The following is a 24,311-nucleotide window of genomic DNA, read 5'->3' as shown; positions in this document are numbered from 1 at the left end:
GGGCTTTTTTTGTTCCAGCTTTCATATAGGGATTTGCCTTCAAAGCCTTCATCTGGGCTCTGCAGCTGCAAAAGTCAAAAAGAAGGAAAGACAATAGTTACATATCAGAGTTATTAAACCGTAAGTGTCCAATAAACAAAGAGTAAAAAGCTATGTGATTGAACAGAGGCATCTAGAAAGGTCTACAGAGACATGAATTAAATTTGCATGGCATGAAGTATGTCAGAAATTGGAACTTATGTCAACTGCCTAGCTTATGAAATATGAATAAAGACACAATTACTTCCCTGGAGTTCTTAATTTACACAAATCTTTACTACCAGGGACAATACACCTATTAAGATATACATTGTTGAAATATTGTCAAATATATATTAGTCAATTGTTAATTTACCAGACAAAAATTTCTTTTTTTTAAATTTTAAGACAACAAATTTCAAGCATCATGTATTTCAAGTCTGACCTAGAGAGCAATGTTTTCCCAATTTTAACGGGATGCTACAAATCACTTGGTGAACAAAGTAATTGCTGCGTTTCCTCAGCACTTATTTTAAATAACCCGAATAGTGGGAATTCTCTGAAATAGCCCAGCTTCACATATTTAAATTTTTATGTTATGTAGTGATTGATAAAACTTCAGGAAAATGATGAATCTCTGAACTAGGTGAGTAGGTATATTTAAATTAATTAAATTTCTTCATTCCAAAGTGAGAAAACATGTGATTAAATTCCATATTTAAAACTAAAGTCTAAGGAGATACAGGTTTTATTTATAACACTTTTCTATTGTGCTATAAGAAAAAAATTGGTAATTCTCATCAGTGGTTTCTTTGCTTCCTAGTATAAGTTGATTTCAAGTCACTTCTATATAATTAATCATAAAAAACCCCCATGATATGCAAAAGTTCCTTAGCACTGGCTTGTGTTTGGACCAGGGACCCTGGGTCTATAGAGGATCTGTAGTCCCAAAGAGGTGTCCTGGGGGAATTTATGCGAACCGCTCAGCAGGCTCCATGCTCTCTGCTATGGAGAGGCGCCAGGATGACAGTGAGCGGTTACATCAGCCTCAGCAGCTGGAGGGCTGGCGCCCACAGCATACGGGAAAGGAGCTGTAAGGTCTCACCTGAGATCTGTCCCCAAATGCTTTGGTGTTCTGTCAGCTTTCTTACAGTGGCAGTGAAATACCTGTGACTCACATTTTTAAGAAGTTTACTTTGGCTGTCAGCATCCGAGTTTTCCATCCATGGCTGCTGCCTCCATGGCAGGATGCAATGCACAAGGTGTGGTGGGGCCAGGAAGCAGAGCCCAGAGGAAGAGGCCCCACCAGAGCACCCGTGGGGTGCACTCCCCTGTAAGCCACCTCAGCCAGGCCTCACCTCAGCTGAATACCAGTGGGCGCATCTGCTCAGGAGCTTGGTGACTCAAGAACTTCTCTGGGAGTCTCTTAACTCAGCCAAATTGGACTGAAGATGAGCTGACAGTGTTTTCGTGCATTTAGAACCCTGGGCTATTTTTGGGCTCTGGCCCTGGATTACGTGTGGTATGAAGGAGTGTAATCTAGTAACAACATGAAGATGTTAGACTGTAGGGCCCAGGACTGGCTCAGCCACAGAACAAGTTGGGCAAGTGACCAGTGTGTTTTGAGCTTTACATTGTCAAATGGGAGATGGAGGGTGTCACACTGTGTGCAGGCTGCTTCAGTACAGGAAGACAGAAAGCAGTGAACGCAGACAGTCCAAGGTGATGGGCTTCGGGCACCTGTTAGATGGAAAAGGCCGCCATATTCTCAAAGAACACCAAGGTGTAAGCAAATCACGGCATCTCAAGAAAGCTGCCACTCGGAGCACACAGAGTTTCTTATATTAAATTGTTTTTACCTCTTTTGTTAGACTGTATACCAAGCTATACATGAGTGGTGTACAATCAACCCTTAGAGTGTAGTTTCCTGAAAGATAAGGAAAAAATAGATTATTTTTTATTGTTATGTTTTGCAATAGTGACACCATTGCTTACTGCCTAGGCAGAACGATCCTTTGAAAACCTAAATTTAATTAAACTCTCCAAGTCTTCCCATTGTCCTCTGTGAAACCCACGACCTCCATCAAGGCCTGCAGAATCAGATGTGGAACAACCGCCTCTCCTTTCCCAGTCCTCGCCCAAGCGTGCTTCCCTGGGAGCTCCACAGTTTCCTCATCTTGCGCAACGCACTGCTGCTCCAGCCTCATGCTCCGCGAAGCCGCACACTCTACTGCCTCACCTGGCGCCTTCAGCCTATGTGTCCCCACACTGCTCCTCAACCTAATGCTCTCAGCCCTCCCCAGGTCTCAGAGTTCCACAGGGCAGGCGCTCTCCTCCATCAGCTGCTGTCTCCCTCCCACATTTACGTTAACCTTTGCAATAGTCTCAGCATTTTGCATTTGCTCAGCAAGCACCGCAAGTCTCCAAGTTATGAACAAGCTCCACTCCAGAAGAAAATCCACGAATTGGATGCCTGAGTAAGTTCAGCAAAGTGAGTCTAACACCCCTTTGACCCCAATTACAGCGTAAATCATGGAAAAGCCAAACACACACCTGAATACAGCAAATTCCCAACAGTACACTGTCGCACTGTACAATGAGTACATGGCCACACAAACTGTGACGACATCCAGCAAACACCTAAGCTACTTCTACAGCCTGTTGGCATCCACCAGCGCCCACCAGTGGGGATCCATCAGCACCTGTGAAACAACTCGAACGTTCCTGAGTGGGGGACCAGGTGTACCTGTTGTGAAAAAGAGTTTCAGAGGCAGATGATCCCTAGCGGGTTCAGACAGGGGGCCTCTGACGGGTGCAGAGGCATCTGTGGAGCCCACAGGCAGTGGGGAGAAGCAGGAAGACAGGCTGCTGTCTGTAGGGTATGGGGGGGTTGCTGAGCAAAGTCCCACAGGTAGGAGACAGCAGGCCATGTGACCAGAAGGCGGGGCCATCAGATGCCAATTAAGACAAGGAGCAAGGAGTACGCAATGCCCTGTGCAAACTCAGTTTCAGGACAATGTGACTCAGACTGCGACAAAGAGGAAAATGTAAATGCCAAGCAGACTCCAAACTTATATCAGGAAGTTTACATGAATACATTTTCAGATATTTAAAGAAAACAGCCTCAACTGTCTTCCTCCATTTATTTATTTCTTCACTTTTTGCATCCATGCCATAGATACTTATTTAATGGCATGTCAATAACCCAGGAATAGACAACCAGGAGACTGCTTGCTCCTTCCTAAAGAACGCAGCTCAGCAAGGGCTTTGATAATGTCAGTGGTGAGTGCTGCAGAGTTACAGCTTTGTTGAATGGCAACACTTCAGGGAAGGTACAAATCCACCTGGAGAGTCCTACAGATCCGTCTCAGGGGAGAAGGTGGCAGTTTTAACTCCCAGAAAGCAGCATGGCATTGGAGATCAGAAGTCACCGGGCTGAGGTGACGCGATAAGCGCCTATCTCATTTTAGTGGAAATCAACCCAATATATCCATCCCTCTGCCCTTCTGCTTACTAGAGCCATATTCATTCCCAAGAGGCATCCTTCATGTTCAGTGTGGCCCAAGTTTCCTCTCACTCTCTCCTCTGAAATCCCAGAGCAGTCCGTTAAATCCCTCCTCTGCCTGCACATATACAATCTAAGCCTGACTTATTTCACCGTCTTGCTAAGCACAGTCTCCACATTCCAGCACACTCCTTGCTAGCATCGGCTTGCCAGGTCCCTGGAAAAGCAAGTCACCCAGAGATGTGCTCAGCGACTACTGGTTAAAGTTTAAGAAAAATGTAAAACTAAACACATTTTGTGGAAGATAAAATCTTGGAAACCAGTATTTTTTACAAAACTGGTATGCAGGGTATCATGACAAGACAGTTAAATTTAAAGGACACTTTTAAGACATTCCGTTCTCAGTCATGAATCTCTTAAAGTTCCAGACTTATTCACTTAACAGGTGCTCACCAGATTTCTGCCTTTTTCAGATAATTTTCGGGCTGGGGAAATAGCTCAGCGGCATAAGCATAGACGCCTGGTGCCTGGCAAGCGCCAGATCCTGAGTTTGGTCCCTGGTACCACAAAACAACCAAACAAACCATAATTTAACCTAGGAAGCAAGCCTATGAAATGCTGTTTTCTATTACCAGGATTCTCCAGGGAAAAGTGAACAGAAAATTTCAAAGAACAAAAGGAAAAACAAAAAACTCTTCTAGGGCTTGCATGCAGCTGAGTCAAAGATGGCAGCCGATTCCCTAGTCACAAGTTAAGGGGTGACGCCTGCTGTGAGGAGCTGGGTTACTCATGAAGTCGATGCTTCTAATATATATGTAGATATATTTAAATGAGGCTACTGATGTTTACCTTCCATAGAAGAGTCAGCATTAATGTAGGCCACACCACGCTCTTGAAGGAGCCTGGAATTCTCCTATAACAAAACCAAAAAATTAACAACATATATTCATGCCTCTGGCAGAGGCGCATCTATAATGACTGCATGCAGAGTTCTGTATGTTTGTGTGTGTGTGTGTGTGTGTGTGTGTGTGTGGTACTGAGGATTGAACTCACAACCTTGTGCCTGCCAGGTGCTCACGCTGGTGAGCTATCTCCCTGGCCCCAGGCAGAGTTCTAAATTAAGCTGACTCGCCTGAACCACAAATTTAGCATATAGGATTCACAAGAGAGTTGGTTTGAACAAATCCCAATAAAGGTTACCAGTGCTGAGCAGTAAGCAAAACCTTTACCATTTAAGATAAAACTGCCTATCTACTGATGGAAAAAATGAGATTTTTTTTTTAACCCCACTGTATATTACCCTTTAAAAAATTCACTCAGCAAATGTGAATCCTGTAAAAGACTGTTCAGTGGAAATGTGCCCACAAATATATCGCTATATAAGCAGAACACCAAGGTTGGTTCACGAGGAACGAGAGCTGTTTTCAAATTCAGAGGCTGAAAACATATATGAAGTTAAATCACACGGACAGGGTCAAATTCTCTTGTAGAATCCCACCACCTACTGGTCACAATTGATAATTGCACCATTTCTTTCTCTCTCCCTCCCTCTTCCTTCTCTCTCTCTCTCTCTCTCTCTCTCTCTCTCTCTCTCTCTCTCTCTCTTTCTTTCTATATTTCAGGGAAAGGTCTACAGGGTGTTCAGTTTCCACAACTAGATCCGACTCGTAGTGATTCTCCTGTTTACAGCCTCCCAAGTGCTGGGATTACACGCATGCGCCATCACGCCCAGTCTAAAGTTAAGGATTTTTTTTTTTTGGTGGGGGGCTGGCTCAGGCTGCCTTAAGGGTGGGTCTGGTAAGGCATGACTGCATTTTTTCTTCACTGCCCCACCCATCTCATGCGCACAAATGTATGGTTCTGCCCCTGTCGGCATGACTGCATTTGCATGAGCAGGCTAGTGTAATAATGTATTTTTGAGATATCAAGTAGATACTGATTCTCCCAAACAAGGAATTGCCTAAGCATTCTGACAGTGAGGTCAAAAAATGGAAAAACACATGCAATCTTGAATGACATAAACAATTTGAAAGAAACAAACAGCACCCTGAAAATAGGCTCTTCCTGACATTAGCAGGAATCTTCCTGTAAAAGCTAGGTCTACAAGAGCACTGTGTTTCTCAAAGAAAATTGGGATTGACAGGATTTCGTAGGATATCTGGAGCACAACAGGAGCCACGTAAGTCTATATAGCATGACAGGCAGTGAGGAGAAGAAATGGTAACGTGACATACAGCTTTTAAAGCATCTGTTACATAAAGCCATAATCAATACAGATAAAATTACTATTCAAGGGGCATCCTAAATAGGCTGTGGTTGAGGCTGGGAAGATAACTTAGTGGAATAAGTGCTTGCGTGGAAAGCGCAAGGTCCTCAGTTTCATCCCTGATACCACCAAAAAAAAAAAAAAAAAAAAAAAAAAAAAAAAAAAGTGTGGGGAAATTTTGGCCTCACTTTTTTTTTAACATTATTTAATATATAGTGGGTCATTATGATAAAGAAACAACTGTAACTGTAAAATTCAGAACTTAGGGACCAGCCAAATAGCTCAGCAGATTGGGGGTTCAATCCCTGGGCTTGCCATGCCAGCTCTGCCCCAGGGGCACGTTGAGACTGGGCATGGTGGCACCTGCCTGTAATCTCAGCTCTTGGGAGGCTGTAAACAGGCGGATCACTAGGAGTCTGATCTAGTAGTGAGACCCTGAGCACGTTGTAGACCCTTCCCTAAAAAAAATACCAAAAAACCAAACCAAACCAAACAAACAAAACAACCCTTCAGAACTTGCTGCCCAAGTTTAAGGGGCATTTAAAGGTTGTAAGTATTTGAAGCAATGTTCCAAGCGTAAGAGAATTATGATAAAAGCCAAGCAAGATCTACTGTTTAGCTTCTCGTATAACTATTAATTCACTATTGCAGTCCCCAAAAGAAAGATAAATTAATTTTATTTTTATTATTTATTCGTTTAAATTTTATGAGACACAGTCTTACTACTGTTCAGGTTGCACTTGAACTCACTATGTAGCCCACGTTGGTCTTAAACTCATGGTGATCCTCCTGCTTCAGCCTTCTGCATGCTGGGACTAGGCTATACCCAGCAAGATAAATTTATTTTCACAAGTGGTCTTGTGTCTCTACAATTGCTCAAAACAAAACTTATTTCTTTACATGAGATAGTCTTTCTTATTGACTTCTGAAGAAGGTCCAGGTGCTTCAGATGTTTCCAGAAAAGCCTTGAAATATCTTTCGTTGCATTCACTTGTTATTTTTATATGACTGACACTGAGGCTGCACTAGGTTTTTCTTTGGGGCCTTCCTTGGTATTATGGAAGCGCGCTGCAAGGCGCTCTCTACTCACCTCTGCCCACTCGGTAGAACCAAGAAGACCGTACTCCTCTGCATCCCAGCTTGCGAACAGGATTGTTCTTCGAGGCCTCCACCCTAAGACAGATGCGCACGCACAGACACGTAAATGCTGGGAGATGGACAACAGGAGAGACATTTTTGAAGACTAAATGGGTAAGAAAATAAAAGCAAACACTTCATTTGCTGACTACGAAATGCAAATTGTGGTAAAAATCTTAACATCATTTCTATTTTGAAAGATTTTATTTTATTTTGTTTATTTATTTTTTGGCAGAACCAGGGATTGAACTCAGGCCCTTGTGCGCTTGCCAGGAAAGCACTTATTCTTCTGAGCCATCTCCCTGGCCTCGAAAGATTTTAAAGGTGAATTGTCAAAAGAAAATTGCATGATTGTATTAAAAGGAGGAAAATGTAGACATAAAAAAATCTTGCTGGAACTGGGGCGATAGCTTGGCAGTCTAAGCGCCTGCCTGGCAAGCGCAAAGACCCGGGTTTGATGCTCGCTCCTACACGCTGTGCTGGCCCTGGAGCCCCAGGCATGCCATGCTGGCCACCCAGGCCGGGGGTGGTGGTGCACACCTGTAATCCCAGGGATGGGGAGGCTGAGCCAAGAGGATCACTACAAGTCCCATCTGTGTAGTGAGACCCTGAGCTAGATAAATAAAAATTTTTTTAAAATTAAAAAGAAGAAAGAAGAAAGCAAATCTGCAAGGTCATAAGGTATTCCAGTAGTAGGTTATTCTCGGTGACTGCACCAGAAGCCACTGTGGCCGATGTCTGCCTGGTGTGAAGGATGAAGTCGCCGAACGCTGAGAGGAGCAAGAGAACCACAGCAAGGTCTTCAGGCCCTTCGCCGTCCGTCCTCACACCACGGGACGGGGCTCGGCGGGACCCGGGTGTGTGAGTCCCTGTGCTCTCTGGCAAGGCTAGTCCCTGGGATTTAGGTAGCAAGGGCGATGCTTGCGGCTACGGAAGACCGCAGCCGGCTCTGGGAAGTCACGAGACTTGGAAACGCTACAGACTGGCCTTTAGAGGTGAAGAAAGGCCTTGCTTCAGACCCAGGTTCTCTCAGCTGCTAGCAGCGCGCAGCGCGCGGCAGCTTATTCAGACTAAATCTCCATTTCTTCGTGAGTACAGGAGGAATGACAGAGGGAAAGAGAAAACACCGCCTGTAGGGAGGACTAAATGGAGTAATGTTTATAAGACATCAGTGAGTGCTTCAAGAAACTTAAGTTGTCATGTTAAAAAATATCATAGGTGTGTTTATTAAGAATATTTAACCTGTAGCTGTTGACTCCGGGTTTCACCTTTGTGAAATACCTTCATACCATTATCGAAATCTCCTGTGCACCACTCCTCATCATTTCATTCATCCAACATACTCTATAGCTGCCATAGTGAAGGTGTGCATTTACCACAGGAATTTTCTGGAAAAATCATGAAACTTTTTGTAATAAGACTAAAAAGTACCTAACTCATGGAAATATAAATTCAACTGTTTAATTGTTTTCTTGTATAAGACTGCTTTGTAGCAAAAATAATACAGCATTTTACAAAACACTCTGCATTTTATTTTAAATGGAGACAACATGTTTTGGAGGGCCAGCAGCTAGGAATTCGAGTGTGAAATCTACTTGTACATAACTTTGGGCGAATCACTTAGTTCTCTGACTCTTGCTCAGCTTATCCTTAAAATAAAAATAGAAATAACCAGGTAGGTCTTCCTCTGCTTGCTAGGATTTCACAGCAGCTCATACATATGAACATTCTGGTTTTACTGAGAAAATGATTATCATGCAAGCTAGATACGCTTTCGCTATTTTTTACGATTGTCCAAAAATACATTACTTCCATTTTATAGCCCAAACACCTTTTTCACAGGGTCAGTGAGAAGAATGGTTTTTTCTGATCCCACTGTGTCATGGTTATTTTAATAAGCAATCGTGTGAACTTCATTTTTACTTTGTTTTTCCTATGGAGTTTCTAAGAGGATGGAATCGACTTTTATCTTTATTTTTTAATGTATTTGGTGCAGGGTCTCTCTGCGCAGCTTGAGCTCGTAGTGGCCCTCCTGCCTCCCGCCGCCCCAGCGCCAGGACCACAGGCGTTCGCCTCACCCCGGGCTCCTTCCCCAGCGCAGCCACCTGGGAGCAGGCCGGCGCGCACGCGGGACCGGGGACCCAACCCTCGTCCCTGCACTGGCCAAAGCAGGCGCTTCGTCTGCTGAGCTACCCCGCCGGCCCTAAAAGGACTGACTCGATGGTGTCGAGCCCACGCTTCGGCCAGAACCCCGTTCATTTTCGGGTGGAGCTCGCAGCCCTTCGGCCCTGCGCCCCAGGCACGGAGCTCTGCGGCAGCTCCGCTTCAGCTGCCCGGCTGGAACCCCTCTCGCTTTCATCTTCACGGGTCCTCAGAACAGCTAATGTGTTCATTCCTTTAAGATAATTTAACATTTGCATACCAAAATTAAATATTCTACAAGTAAATGAAATGAAAATGTAAGTGAAGCGCATAATACACTGCCATTAACGCTGGAGGGGTATTTCCCCAGCGCATGGGAATGGCGGGGGTGGGAATTTCAGACCCCCTTTACACAAGAGTAAAGGGGCGCTGGAAAGGAGGTAAGCATTTTCCCCTTTGTTTCTATTACCTTCCTTTTTCAGCGTCCCAAAGCTTCTCACGATTTCATGAACCACTGCCGCTCCACTCTGCGGGTCAATGCCGCCGAACACCCACGAGTCTCGGTGACCCCCAAGGATGACATACCTATCTAAAAAGCAACATGGGAAGATTAGTTGCTGTTTGGGTTTCGTCACCGCTCAGGGTGCAAATCATTCAGCAGCAGCTCAGCACACGGCGCCCAGAACTTGGGGAGAACAGCAAGGTTCCCAAAGGCTCTTCAAACGCGGCACTCGGTTCTGATGTTGTTGTCTTTCCTGCATCCGCAGCAAGTGTGAATGCCACAGAGCAGAATTAGATCTCCAAACTAAGTGGGGAGCAATAACTGTATGCAGTTACCCCAACGGGCCTCTTCCTGGAGTGTCTCTTTGCTCACTTTCCTGTAGCGTCCCTTTGCTCCCTCACCTAACCTCGCCGGTCCAACCATCTCAGAGAAGGGAACACAGTTCTCCACTTTCTACTCCGATGTGATTTTCAAGAAACACCTCAAAAACTTCTCCCCTCTACGAACTTTTCTCTGTCTTCTATAGAAAAGAGACCTGCTCTGCCTGCCCAGCTTTCAGTGTTTTCCACATTTTTTCACATTTATGTAGAGTTCATTGCCAAACCAAACTGCAAGTTCTCTATTCCTTTGTCCCTGTCCCTTATTTTTTAAAATTTATTTGGCACAGGGTCTCTCTATGTAACTCAGACTTATAGCAATCCTCCTGCTTTCAGCCTCCCCATTGCTGGGATTACACGTGTGCCACCAAGCCTGTCTTGGTGGCTGGCTCAGTGTGTTTGGGGGCAGGGTCAGTGCAGCAGGTGGTGCTGAGGATCCAACCCTGGTCCCTGATCTTGCTTAGTGCATGGAGCTGTCTCGCTGGCTTGTCCCTGTCCTCTTAAAATGCCAACATTTCCAATGCTTAGCACAGCGATCCCCCATCAATAAGTGCAAATGGCTGGTGACGTGTTACTTAGCAGTCACTGTAAGGAGGTCAATATTCTTGACCCTTAAATGAAAGTATATGCTGTAAGAAACAGGCAATTTAATTGTGTCCAACTTGGGAAGATATATATCATCATTAGCTCTTAAGGAATTAAAATGCAATGAACTAAGAGTATGTATAAAATTTATTGATCAGCATATCACAAGTCACATGAAAATCCTGTGTCTATATATTATTAATGGCTTCAATGTATAAAATAAAACCTTATAAAGAATTCCATAATTCAAGTTTACCTTGTCTGAGTGCTACCATTTGTAGAGATGTTTATAGTCATCATGACATATCTATATTTCTGTATATCTCTGTCTATATATATTTTCATCTTTTTGAGACAAGGTCTTGTCATGTGGTTTAGGCCAGCCTTGAGCTCACTTTGTAGCCCAGGATGGTCTCGAACTCACAATGATCCTCCTGCCTCAGCCTCCTGAGTGCAGGAATAATACAGGCATGTGCCACCCTGCTCAGCAAAGGATGATATTTAATTATGCAAAATCTATGGTAAGCAAATCCAGAGAACTCAGAGAAAATAGCTCAAAACCCTCCCTTCCTGCCCACCCTCCTTTGATCTTGCAACTGAACACACACACAGTCACCACTCACCTTGGTCAGCGGCTGAGCCTTGCCCGAACATTCACTTTTTTTTTTTTTTTTTAACCTGTGTGGCAATACAATAATAAGTAATATTTGATGACTCTGTACTGAGCTCCATTTGTTAAGGCCAAGATTAGCTTTCCTTTGTTGTCCTTGCACTGCAGAGCTCAGAGCAGGACGCGGCCTGCATCACTCCATCAGTGCATGCTGGGCAGACAACGCACTTACCTGGCTCCACAGCTCCTCGGAGAGTACCGACCACGTTGTAAATCCTGGTCACTTTGCTGTAGGAGTGGATATGCATCCTGACTTTTCTAATGCAAAAAGGAAGGCATATTCTTTGACACATTGGCTAAGAGATTAGCAGCACAAATTCTGCAATCTTCCATCATTGTTTAAAACATTTTTAACTGCACAAAAACAAAACTTACATAAGCCAGTTTTAATGACTTAACATAATTGCCTTCTTCAATTTCTTGTTCTGTTTCTTGCTGGTACTAGGCAAAGCTTACACTTTTTGTCATTCTTTATAGTTGTATTTGTTTTAAAGATTCCACATATTTACACATGTGGGTCTGGTTTATTTCACTTATGAGTATATCTTCAAGTAGCATCCAGGTAAATATAAAGGCTTCAAGTTTATCATTCTTTATAGCTGAGTACTACTCCATTGTATAAAAATACCACATCATTTTGAGGACTCAGGACACAGAACAACCTGTACAGTAACATCCTGTAACTTAGTGGTGTCCCAAATTTTCTGATCAAGGAGATTATGGGGCCACAGAGGAAAGTGATTCATGATGTAGTGTGCCTAAGGAGAGTCACATGTAGAAAAAACATTCTCTCAGGCTTTCACAGAAAGCAAACTGGTCAAGCAATGGCCATGACTCATCCACATGGCTGACAATGACAAAAGATCTATAAACTGCAGTATAGGCTTTCAGGGTAATTCCTGAGGGGATTTGACTGACCTTGTCAGATACAAAAGTAACATTTCTTGTTATATAGGTCTTGCTTTATCTTGGTCTTAACCATTCAGCAGAAAAGTACAAAAGTGAGGTATAAAAAGTAAAGCTATATTAATATGCTGAGCTGTAGTAAAAGGCTCAAGTCAACAACTTCTGACATTGCCAGTCCTGTGGATAACACACTACTACTATGGACTACTGAACAATATTGGATTATTTTGCTGAACTCACATCCCCACAGTATTTGAATGACAATGGAATACCCATTTCTGACAGAACTAAACAAAAAAAGGGGATACAAATGAAGGACCATTTTGAGTCTGTATATTCAAAATAGTTAGGATAGATATATACTACTTTCTCTGAATTCAATGAATAGAAAGATTTATACTAACAGTGTTTGTGGACAGGATATCATGTCTGCATGTTGTACTATGAATAACCACTAAGAAGACAACAATATTCAATGTATTAATTATTGAAACTGTCCTATTAATTGGTTTTGAAACTGTCTCATTGCTATTTGTCTCTCAATGAAATTAGTAAAAAAAGAAAGAAAGAAAGAAAGAACCCACATAAGAGAATTAAAATTAAAATCATCTCTTAACTGTGCAGAGAAGGGTCCAGCAAAGCCAGGTCCCACATTGTAGGGCACTTCAAGCCCTCCTCGCCAGCTACTGTCCGGTGGTGCTGGGCCGCCCATGTGTCTGTTGGACACAAAATCTATTTTTAGGTGAAGAAGCACTTGGATATAGCAAGTTACAATGCCAGTGAATTTACTTTTTGGAGCATCTGCTTGCAACAGCTTCTATGAGTGACGGACAGTGCAAGGAGCTCCATATAGCCCTGACCAAACCTCTTGTGGAATGTGAATGCTGTATTACTGGAATCCAACACTAAAGTATGGAAAGGTGCTGTTCAGTGCATGCTCCGAAGAAAAAACTCAAGGTCTACCACTCTGAAACTCTCCACTTTGCTATTTATCCCACTGACAACCATATTCTCAAATAGGTTTCTGGCCAACTTTTACGAAGTGTTTTCTCAGACTGGCCAGATAGCTCAACAGACTGAAGCATTTGCTTAGACAGGTTCAGGGACCAGTGTTCACTCCTTGGCATTTCGTGCCAGCCCTGCCCTCGGGGCATGCTGAGGGGGCAATTGAGACTGGGCATGGTGGCGCGTTCCTGCAATCCCAGAGCTTGGGAAGCTGAAAACAGGAGGATCACTACAAGTCCGATCTACATAGTGAGACCCTGTGGACGCTGCACTAAATACATTTTTTAAAAAACTACTTTATCACACCCAGGTTAGGAGAAGAGCAAAGGAAAGGACTAACAGCTCCTTACAGCTTCGTGCCCTTTTCCAAGTTAAAAATGTGGATGTAGGTGATCAGCTACTGTGTGTCACTAGCACCCAGGAACGTCTTAGCAGGGGACTAAGAATCCTAACATGAGCCAGGAGTGGTGGTGTATGTGATTAATCCTAGCCCTGGGAGGCTGAGGCAGGAGGATCACTGAGAGTTCAAGATCAGCCTGGGCTACAAAGTGAACTCAAGGCTAGCCTGAAGTGTATAGAGACCCCATCTCAAAAAGACTAAAACTACAAAACAAAACAACAACAACAACAAAAACAAACAAACAAACAAAAAACCAACACAAAACATGGAAAGGTTTGCCACGGAGCACTAGAGTTATCTTGTTATCTCACATTACCATGTCTGTCTTCATCGGACTCAGAGCATCAATCAACTAACTCTTGCTTTGGACATGAGCATCAAACACACCTTCTGTGAATAGCAGCAGACAAAAAAAAATATGGTTCCAGACAGACTAGGAAGATAAGTGAAAGCTCAAAGTGGGTAATTGCACCTAAGTGCTCATCTCATGAAAGTCAAGCTGAAAGGCAGACAGGCAGGAGTGGGCTTGCCAGGCCCTTTGGTTGCTGTTCTGAATGAATATTCCAAACCTTAAATGCCTTTCCAAACATACTGCATGGATAACTATTATCTGCAATTACACTGAGATGTTTACATATGAGCTGAAACCCCCACTTTCTCTCCGGTCGCAGATGTTGGCACCTGCACTCGCTGGCTCCTGGGCTTCCCCTTCCCTGTGCGCAGGTGCTTGAGGAGCTGTGAGCAGCTCGGCCTGGCCCCGGGTGATTCCAGCTCAGTAAGCTTAGCTTCTCGTGGGAAGTAACTCGACATAACATTCTTTGTTGAAAAGCTCTAGTAGAGAGTAAATTTGTTCTCTATTTTTTTCCTGTCCCACCAGAGAATTTGGCTAAAACTTAAAATTTCAAGTGAACAACTATAAAAGTATCTGTTTACAATATAGTTTCACATAAAAGCATCAAGTATTATTAAAGAGGCATTTTATAATTAGAAAGCAACTCCTGAGATAAGTGTTCAGAAAGCTCAATGTGCAAAAAGTTGTAGGAGGCAAGAGAAGAATGTATGCATACTTAATAACACACAAAGACCCATTTAAATTCTGGAAAATAAAATAATTTAACCTTTAAAAATATTTCTGCAATACTATTAGCTAATAATATTGATTTCTTTGGGGTATAAATATATAAAAGGTAAACTTTTGCTGTAAATCTCTTCAAATTTTAGCTTTGTAAATTGATTTCCTTTTCAAAGTGAAACATGACAAGTGGAATAAATTCATCAGGAAGAATAACCAACTGTGTTTTATAAATAAGCAGGTTAATGAGCCATTACTATTGTAACAAAAAAATAAATTATGATACTGAGACTGTAATGGTCCCACAGGACAGGTAAACAAATGATAAGAATAAAAGTAAAAGTTATATGCAATAAGCAAACTTATTAATAAAAGAAATAAAACACATGCACAGAAAACTGAGCTTTTACTCAATAACTGTGATGAGATGGAAATGTTTGGGTCCTTTGCTCACTCCATCAATTGAAAAACTGAAGCCAAGCAAGGTGGTGCATGTCTGTGAACCCAACACTAAGGGAGGCTGAAGCAGAAGGGTACAAGTTCAAGTCGACTTGGGAAAATTAGTAAAGGTGTCTCAAAAGAAAAAACGAGCAAAATGAAAGCTAGGGAGATAGCTCAGTGGTCTATGCCTTCCTGACAAGACCAAGCACCTGGGTTTGGTCCCAGGTACCGCATGCTACGCTAGTCCCAGAACCCCAGGCACACTGTGCTGGCCACCAAAACCAGGTGTGGTGGCTCACCCTGGTAAACCCAGCCTTGGGAAGGCTGAGACAAGAGGATCACAAGAAGTCTGGGTTGCATAGTGAGACATTATACCAAGTGAATAAATTTTTTTAAAAAAGAAAATATACATAATACCAACTATAACATATGAAGCAGAACACACAGGTGACACATGAGGTTCTATAGAACATGTACAAAAGAACACTTAATTCAGTTTGCAGGATTAGGAACACTTTGGTTTCCCTTTGTCTAGATTTTAAAGGCTATGTACGCACTTGGCCGGCCAGGAGAGATGAAGCTGAAAGGTGTCCCAAGGACAGGGTGGGACACAAGTGTGAAGACAAAAAGAGAGAAGAGTGAGCCCAGAGATGGACTGAGGGGGCACTCCTGCAGAGGAAAAGCTTAGAAGGGAGCAGAGCTGGCCTTCTGGGAGGACACGGAAAGGTGTTTCAATTATTCCTTTTATTAAATGCAAGTATAGCTCCAGGGTGGTTGTGTACAGACAACTCTGCTGGGTGCAGAGAAGAAATGAAGCAGCTAGGGACCGGCCAGCCCAGGGGACTTTCGAGTCAGTGTTTCCTTGGAGGCAGCAGACCGGACACGCCCCCTGGCATGCACAGCCCACGCTAATCCCCTGCTGTGGGCAAATTCCATGTTCTTCCCAAGTGCACATGGGAATATAGTTCAGGACAGGTTTATATTAGGCTGTAAAACAAGTATAGATACATTTACTTATTTATTATTTATTTATTTTGGTGGTACCAGGGATCAAACTCAGGACCTTGTGTTTGCCAGGCACTTATTCCACAGAGCTCTCTCCCTGGCTGATACATTTAAAAGGTTGAAATCATGTAACTTTTTCAGTATGTTTGTACTTTGTATTAATCTAGTCACAACAAAATAACTTAATGATCAACAAATTATAGATAGAAACTTGACAAATTGATAATTACATAGAAATCCATCTCATCTCTCAATATCAACAGCTCAAAAAAGTCCCAAGTACAATGAAAAATACCTTGAGATGAATAAAAATGATTATGTATCATCTCAAAATCGGCATCAAAAGCAGTTCTTAGAAGGAAATGCATTGTTGTAGGCATGTAAGCTCAGACTCAAATCAATAATCTTTCAGTAAAGATAAGGAAGAGTAAACTAAATCCATAAAGCTTACGGAAGGAAATGATAAAGACTGGAAGAGAAGCAATTATATAGTGAATAGAAGAAAAAGAGAAAAATCAGTGAAATTGAAATTTTTTTTTTTTTAAAAGATCATCAAATCTGACAAATTACTTATCTGACCAAATTAAAAAGTGAAGCTGATTGCAAAGAATAATGTTGGGATCACAAGAAAAGGTATTTTTATTGATTTTGCAGAACACAACTTAAAGATCAAAATAAAAAGAAACCAGGAAGTCGGAAGAGAGGATTTCTCCAACAGGCAGAAGATCCAGATGTGGAGGGAGGAGGTAAGGAAAGGAGAGGAAGGAAATGAAAGAGAGAAATAGAGATGGAAAGCAATTGAAAATGCATTACATCTGGGTAACAACTCCATGCAAGGAATGGAACCCTTATATATTGTGAATACACACTAACAGTATAAGAAATAAAGGGTTTAGGATGGAATACTATACACATTTGTATGCTAATGAATTAAATCACTTAGATGAAAAGAATAAATTCCAAAAGATATACTCCCAACACTGACTAAAAAAGATAAAGATATGAAGAGCCTTTGACAAATAAAGGGACTAAGAAATAGAAACTTCTAGAAAGAGGAGCTGAGGACCAGATGGCTACATCGTTTGACTGTGCCAAAATTGGAAGGATGAGTACTAAATCTTCACATTGTCTTCTAGAATTTATTGTCTATAGTAAACAATACCTTGACATCAAAGCCAGACAACAGATCACACTAAAATGAGTCCAGGGCTGAGGTGCTGGGGCAAGATGACGTCAGCCAAGTGGAAGCAGTGTGGGGATGTGCAGGTTCGGGCGAAGAAGCTAAAGAGAAACAAGAAAGATGCTGGGCCTCCACTTAAGCCATCAGCTGTGGTAGAAGAGAGCTGTGGCAGAAGAGATGGAGGAAGCTGAAAGAGTCCATATCCCAGGCCCTGTTTCCAAGGGCAAGTGGAAAAATAAGGAACAGATTCTCATCTTTTCTTCAAGAGGAATAAATTTTAGAACAAGATGTTTAATGTAAGACTTGAGAACTTGATGCCTCATTCTAAAGCAGATACTAAAATGGATCGTAAAGATAAATTATTTGTGATTAATGAGGTCTGTGAAATGAAAAACTGCAATAAATGCATCTATTTTGAAGCTAAGAAAAAACAAGATCTTTGTATGTGGCTTTCAGATTCACCTCGTGGGCCTTTTGCCAAATTTCTTGTTCAAAATATTCACTCCTTAGCTGAATTAAAGATGACTGGAAACTGTTTGAAAGGTTCTCAGCCACTTTTATCTTTTGACCCTGCTTTTGATAAATTGTCACATAATGCTTTGTTAAAAGAACTCTTAATTCAGATTTTTAGTACACCATGGTATCATCCCAAAAGCCAGCCATTTGTGGACCATGTATTTACTTTTATCATTTTGGATAATAGAATATGGTTTTGGAACTTCCAGATCATAGATGAAGATGCTCAACTTGTAGAAATAGGACCTCATCTTGTCTTAAATCTGATAAAGATTTTTCAGGGAAGTTTTGGAGGACCAACTTTGCATGAAAATCCTCACTACCAATCACCACACATGCATCGGTGGATCATAAGATCCATCACAGCTGCAAAATACAGAGAGAAGCAGCAAGTAAAAGATGTGCAGAAACTGAGAAAGAGCCAAAGATTGTTCTTCCACATGATCCTACTGAAGATGTTTTTGTTATACCAGCTGAGGGAAAAACCAGTAGAAATCCAGTGGGCAAAACCAGAACCAAAAGTTGATTTAAAAGCAAGGGAAAGAAAAGGATTTACAAAAGGCAAAGAAAATTGAGACAGAAGACAAAGAGTGGAAGTGCAAAATAAATAAGTGGATAATTGTCTTCCCATCAGTGTATATTTATTCCCTATTTGGTGTTTAACTACATCTAGTATGTCTAACTAGTGTGCCATTTAAAAGAAAAATGCCTTTTATCATTTTCTAAATAAAGCACTGTATCACCAAAAAGTAAAATTAAAAAAAAACTATAGGCTTATGCATAATCATCCCCTTTGAACACGGATGCAAATATTCTCACCTTAATATTAACAAACAACTTTCAACTAAGAAGTAGTACAGCAACTTTTATCTTTTTAGATATTTAAATATTTGGGATTATTTATTAGTATCTTAATACATGCTCCATGAACAAATACAGCGTCTATGGTGCTCTCGAAAGAGCTGCCTAATCTTGAATCTTAACTCACATGGAAAAATAACAGTCTCACAACAAGGGAGACCAGCACACAGCCTTAATCTATCCTTAGACTGGACACATACTCACCTTTCTGGACATCACCCTCCACATCTGTAAAAATGAGGGCCTTCCACTCACTACGTCATGGAATGCTTTTTCATAAATCTAGAATAAAAGGGCTAAGGATGCTTTGAACTCAAAGAAGAAAAAGGACAAAATGGGCAGAGGATTTCAGAACAGTCTGTTCTCTCCTTCCAAAAGAGAAGAAGAAAGCACAGCATGTAGAAACTGCCGACGGTCGCCCACACGGCTGTCGTTTTGCTTCTTGCAGACTTACTCTAGCAGCCTCTGTGCATCAGAGTATCCAACTGGATGAACGGGAATCTTTGGAAGGCCGACGGCCTCTGAAATCCCACGCCTGTAAGCATATTCTGAAAGTAAAACGAACATATTCTGATTAAAACTCAAACAGATCCCTGTAAATCACATTAAACACAGTTTAATTTTGCTTCTACGTGTATTGGTAAAAAATTTATAATTCCAAATGTTAGCAAGAATGTATAGTAATTAAAATTCTCACTCATCACCTATTAAAGTTTAAAAAAATGTTAAACTGAAATGTAAACTATAGCACAACACAAGCAATACGAAGACATACATGTGTATATATATATAATGCTGTGTATATAACATGTGTATATATTATATATATATCTCTGCATATATATCTTACACAACTGTTTAAATCAATCACATTTATATCATCCAACAAGTTTCTGACAGTATGACAAGTGACCAGTCTGTGTACGGTCCCACAACACGGTGCTACTCAACAATTAAAACTAAAAAACATGTGTACTAACATGCAAAATCTCACATGGTTACACTGAGTGAAGCATGTTAGACTCAAAGAACATGTATCCTTCTACTGTGTTTATATGATATTCAAATATATGTTTCCAGATACATAAAAGTGAATTATTTTAAGGGGTGCATTGAAAATTGACCAGAAATACACAGAGAACTTTTTAGAGTGATAGAAAAGCCATTTTATTTGGGGTGACATGGTTTCCAAAATTGACTGCAATTTTCTTTCTTTCTTTCTTTCTTTCTTTCTTTCTTTCTTTCTTTCTTTCTTTCTTCCTTTCTTTCTTTCCTTCTTTTTTTTTTTTTTGGTGGAACCAGGGATTGAACTCAGGCCCTTGTGCTTGCCAGGCAAGCACTTATTCCACTGAGCCATCTCCCCGGCCTTGCAATTTTCAAAACTTACACCATCTACAATTTTTTATTTATATTTATTTATTTATTTTTATATTTTAAGGAAGGGTCTATAGAGTGTACAGGGTCTCACTGCATAGATCAGACTTATAGTGATCTGCCTGTTTACAGCCTCCCAAGAGCTGGGATTACAGGCCCGCACCACCACACCCAGTCTCACTCTGTCTCAGCATACCCTGGGAGCGGGGCCAGCACAGCAGGCCTGGGGATTGAATCTCCAGCCCTATGCCCACTTGCAGGTGCTTTAAGCTGCTGAGCTATTTGGCTGGCCCTTACCATCTACAGTTTTTTAAAACTGTACTCAAGAACTATAGATCTGATTGCATGTGAACTTCACTGCAAACTAAATATATGCTGATGTATTTTATGATTTAAGAAAATTTAGTTATATTACCCTTTTATCCTCTAAGTTCTTAAATTACCTAATAAGAAAAAACCAGTTAGACAACTGCATGAATTTACTCTTTATGGGTAAAATCCCATGATGCACACTGGATGAGACTTGTTTTCTAACCCTCTAGAGCTGTGGCAGCAAGCGTAGGGCCCATGCCGTAGCGGTCTGCCATTCACACTGAACATTCTAAAAGCTCCTCCACTACTATTGTGGACTAACCCTAAGGGGGAGATGAACAGATAAGGCCAAGTAGACAAAATGCTGATAATTATCTCTACTTTCATTTAAGTTGGAACTATTAGTTATGAAAACCAGAAGAGAAAAATTTAATGGGCATACAAGGAATTCAATAAATGTTAATTCCATACAATAATATAATTTCCCCTAAAATTCCATAATTTAAATATAAACATCATCCACAGAAATATTCTAAGTAATCTCCTAATTTTCACAAGTTTAGCTCTTTGTAGCTAACAACTTAGAAGTTGCATTTCAAAAAAAAGCGAAGTAACATAGCAGAGTCAGTAAAGGTCTGGCAGATTCATATTGCTTTACTATAGGATAACATGAGTTGTATGAAAAAAGGAAAATGACAGTTCTTAGGAGAATTTATAAACCAAAAATACACGTCAGCCTTAAGGGAATTTGTAGCTTAAAGTCAGATGAAGAATAACCGTGTAAAGGATACAGACGCTCTGACAAACTTTTATCCAAGTTATACAAATTTTGTTTTGGAATAAATGATCACAGATATTTGTAATCACCTTCAGATATCTGAGCACCCTCTAAATAATTTAGTTGCTTCTTCCAGTGTTTTACAAGGCATCATCTCAACACCAAATACGTATGGTGCTAAAGTCCGGAAACCAGACTCCTGCATTTAGTCCCAGCTTCACGTGTGGTAGAGCAGTAACCTTGGGGACGCGGCTTGCTTTTCCTAGTCTGAGAGTTCCTTGCGGTCAAAGAGTTGAGCCCCACCCCACCTCCTATCCCACCCTCCTCCTACCTCCGCTCCAGCCCCAGCTTACAGGACTACTACCTACACAGTGCTGGCATTTAGGAAACATTTCTAGACAGTTACGATGGTTATCTTTAAAAAGCAATGAAAACAAGCTGTTCTCCTAAGCCTTTTGGAAGGGTGAATACTCTATGCCACTGAATGAATTTATATAAGAATTTCTGTTCTCCTATTTCTTATGAACTAGAAAAACCATCAACAAGAGCCGGCAAGACAGCTCAGTGGACTAAGCACCTGCTTTGGCAAGCGCAGGGACCAGGGTTTGATCCCAGGTCTTGCATGCCATGCTGGCCCTGCCGTTGGAGCACGCTGAGCCCGCCAACGAGTCCAGGCGTGGTGGTACATGCCTGCAATCCCAGCACTGGGGAGGCTGAAAACAGGGGGATCATTACAGGTTGAAGCTGCATAGTGAGACTGCACCAAATACACACAAAAAGAAAATCCATCAACAAATACAAATAAACAAAACCCCAAAACTGAAAATTATTAATTTAGGTTGAATTTATTTGTTAATAAAACTTTCACGTGGTGCTAAAATCTGATAAAGCAGACCTAAGTCTGTCTACAGCTCTGACTCCTCCTTACTGCCAATATTCACACATGGTGCTACAAAGTTTCTACATACATGTGTGCTGTGTTCTGTCCAGCCTCTTATGTAAGTGACTGAATTATTCACTATTTGTGCCATATTGCTTTATCTAGAAAAAAGGATCTCAATTTTAAAACCTGTCATGCCAATGAGTTCCAAAGATAGAATAAAGGATATGAGTCAATAGTTTAGAATAAGTAAAACTTTTATATCCTAAACCATGACAACTTTTAAAAAGGATGTTCTTAGCTCATGGTGTCCAAGGAAATCCAATACAATTACTGGTGAGTGATGTCCCACTTCTGGGAATGGCTGGGGCCTGGCCGCTCACCATTCGCTGGGTAACCAGGTGTGAGAGGGTCCCCCGCACCATTAAGGTTTAAGATATTTCCTCGCTGGACGCCACTTCCAGGAAGGTTCCATCCATCCGGATAGGGCGCCACCCCTGGAGCAGAGTAGTCAGCAGGGTCCGAGTACAGAATGACTCCTTTGGCCCCCGCCAGCTGGGCGTTTTTAACCTAGAAAACACAACGTCCTTTTCTTATTTGAGTTGTTTGCCTAGATTTGGTAATAGCAATTTCCAAACATACACTTAAACCTGTAGCTGAGAGTCCTCCTCAACACTTTTTTGTTTTACTTGCAACAAGGGATGTGTTACAGTGAACTGCCTGTTTCATTTTGCTAATTCACATTCTAAAAATAACTCAGCCCTCAAGGTGGCAGATCTGGAACATCCATGTGTCTGCAGGTGCTTGCTGTTTTCTCCCGCTAATCCAGAAATACAAGAAGCAAGAAGACTCTCGGGCCAGATTCCTATCTGTTCAATGGCTCAAAGGGGATATTTCTGAAATTTCTTTCTTTCTTTTTTTTTTTTTTTTTTTTTGTAGCCAGCTCAGCTCACCCTGGGGGCAGGGTTGGTGAGGCACAAGTGGTGCTAGGGATCGAACTGCAGTCCCTGTGCATTTGCCTAAGCTTGTCTAAGCAGGCGCTGTAGACCCCTGAGTTATCTCGCCAGCCCCTGAAATTTCATTTCTTACAAGACAGAAAAAAAAAAAGTAAACAAACCAAGTGATAGTAAATTCAAAAACCGCTATGCGAAAATTTCTTTCAATGCTTGTGGAGATAATATTTAAACAAAGACACTGAAAGTTAACAAGAATCCTAGTGTATGATTGTAACTACAAGAAAAACTGCAGATATAGAATTAAAAAAAAAAACCAAAAAACTGTTGTGTTCACCCTGCCCTACACTGGCTGAATCCTGGTGACCCAATTTAAAGCCACTGTCTAAAAGGTGCTAAATGTGTTATGTCTGAAGCATGGGGATTTACAAAATACGAGGGGGCCACAGCCCTCAGAAATGTTACGAGATGGGTCTATACATGCAAAACTTTTTTTGGAAGAGAAGGTCCTTTACCTTATTTCCTCTAAAAATTTTCCCGTATCTGGCAATCACAATCTTCCCAGAGCAATTAATCTTCATGTCCCGCTCCAGCTTAAAGAAGTCTTCAACTCGTGCATAATTAACATACACTAGGTCCCCCTGTTGAGATCAAGAGTGAGTTACTACAAAATAGCTTCCTCTGCTGGGGGCGGATTTGATATCTTTGAAAGACAGAAGAACCCAGACCACAATACAGGGTCAACCATGAGCCTAGGTAAGAGAAGCAAGGGAGAGGTGAATTCAAACTGACGAGGCAGGTGATTTAGAGATTTATCAATTAAATAATGAAATGTTTGTTGCTAATTCACAATCTAATTCTATAAATGCTTTTATTCAGAGCATCTCTTTTAATACAGTGTGTAGTACATAATGTTTGCATTTGTTGTGTGCAGTTGGTACGTGGCACCTCAATTCCTTTCTCATCTCTGTCCCTCCTCCCCCATCTCTTAATCACCTTTTTTTCTTTGCATGTGTCGGTGTCATAGTTCCTCTTCTCTCGTTGCTGGGACAAATACCCGACACTCAAAAATGAAGGAAGGAAAGGTTTATTTAGCTCACAGTTACTGGAGGTTTCAGTCCACACTCAGCTGGGTCCAAGGCAGAGCAGCACAAAGCAAAAAGCAACCTTTCATGGTGGTGGCAAAGAGCAAGAGCGCAAGGGAGGGGTAGCAGCAGCTCAAGCAGCTGGCTTCTCTTCCCACCTTACATTGTAATGCAAATCACCTGCCTCAGGGCAGGTGCAGCATCCACACCCACAGTGATCAATCACAAACTCCAGAAGCTGCCCCAAGACTGCATGAGGCTCTGGGGGGACACCTATACACAAACCATAACATTCCGCCCCTGGACCCCCAAAGACTCATGCACATCCCTTTATGCAAAAG

General features: G+C 41.6%; 1 protein-coding gene and 1 pseudogene across 1 annotated transcript in view; one reads left to right on the top strand and one right to left on the bottom strand.

Annotated features, from left to right (window-relative positions):
• Folh1b (folate hydrolase 1B) overlaps positions 1-24,311 on the bottom strand; it is a 70,923-nt gene that overhangs the window by 11,715 nt on the left and 34,897 nt on the right. Inside the window, exons 7-16 of the mRNA XM_023707699.1 lie at positions 23,401-23,526; positions 22,316-22,502; positions 19,043-19,136; positions 12,726-12,824; positions 11,375-11,460; positions 9,538-9,657; positions 6,880-6,962; positions 4,373-4,436; positions 1,878-1,945; positions 1-65 (exon numbers count right to left, since the gene is read on the bottom strand). The exon at positions 1-65 is cut by the window's left edge and continues 8 nt beyond it. Of these exons, the coding sequence (XP_023563467.1) occupies positions 1-65; positions 1,878-1,945; positions 4,373-4,436; positions 6,880-6,962; positions 9,538-9,657; positions 11,375-11,460; positions 12,726-12,824; positions 19,043-19,136; positions 22,316-22,502; positions 23,401-23,526 (992 nt within the window). The remainder of the gene's footprint in view (positions 66-1,877; positions 1,946-4,372; positions 4,437-6,879; positions 6,963-9,537; positions 9,658-11,374; positions 11,461-12,725; positions 12,825-19,042; positions 19,137-22,315; positions 22,503-23,400; positions 23,527-24,311) is intronic.
• Positions 17,259-18,334, top strand: LOC101568265 (annotated as a pseudogene).

Source organism: Octodon degus, unplaced genomic scaffold (assembly GCF_000260255.1).
Source record: "Octodon degus isolate 3935 unplaced genomic scaffold, OctDeg1.0 scaffold00306, whole genome shotgun sequence".
Taxonomy (NCBI): Eukaryota; Metazoa; Chordata; class Mammalia; order Rodentia; family Octodontidae; genus Octodon; species Octodon degus.
The sequence above is the reverse complement of the archived record's forward strand: the minus strand, read 5'-3'. Positions and strand labels throughout refer to the sequence as shown.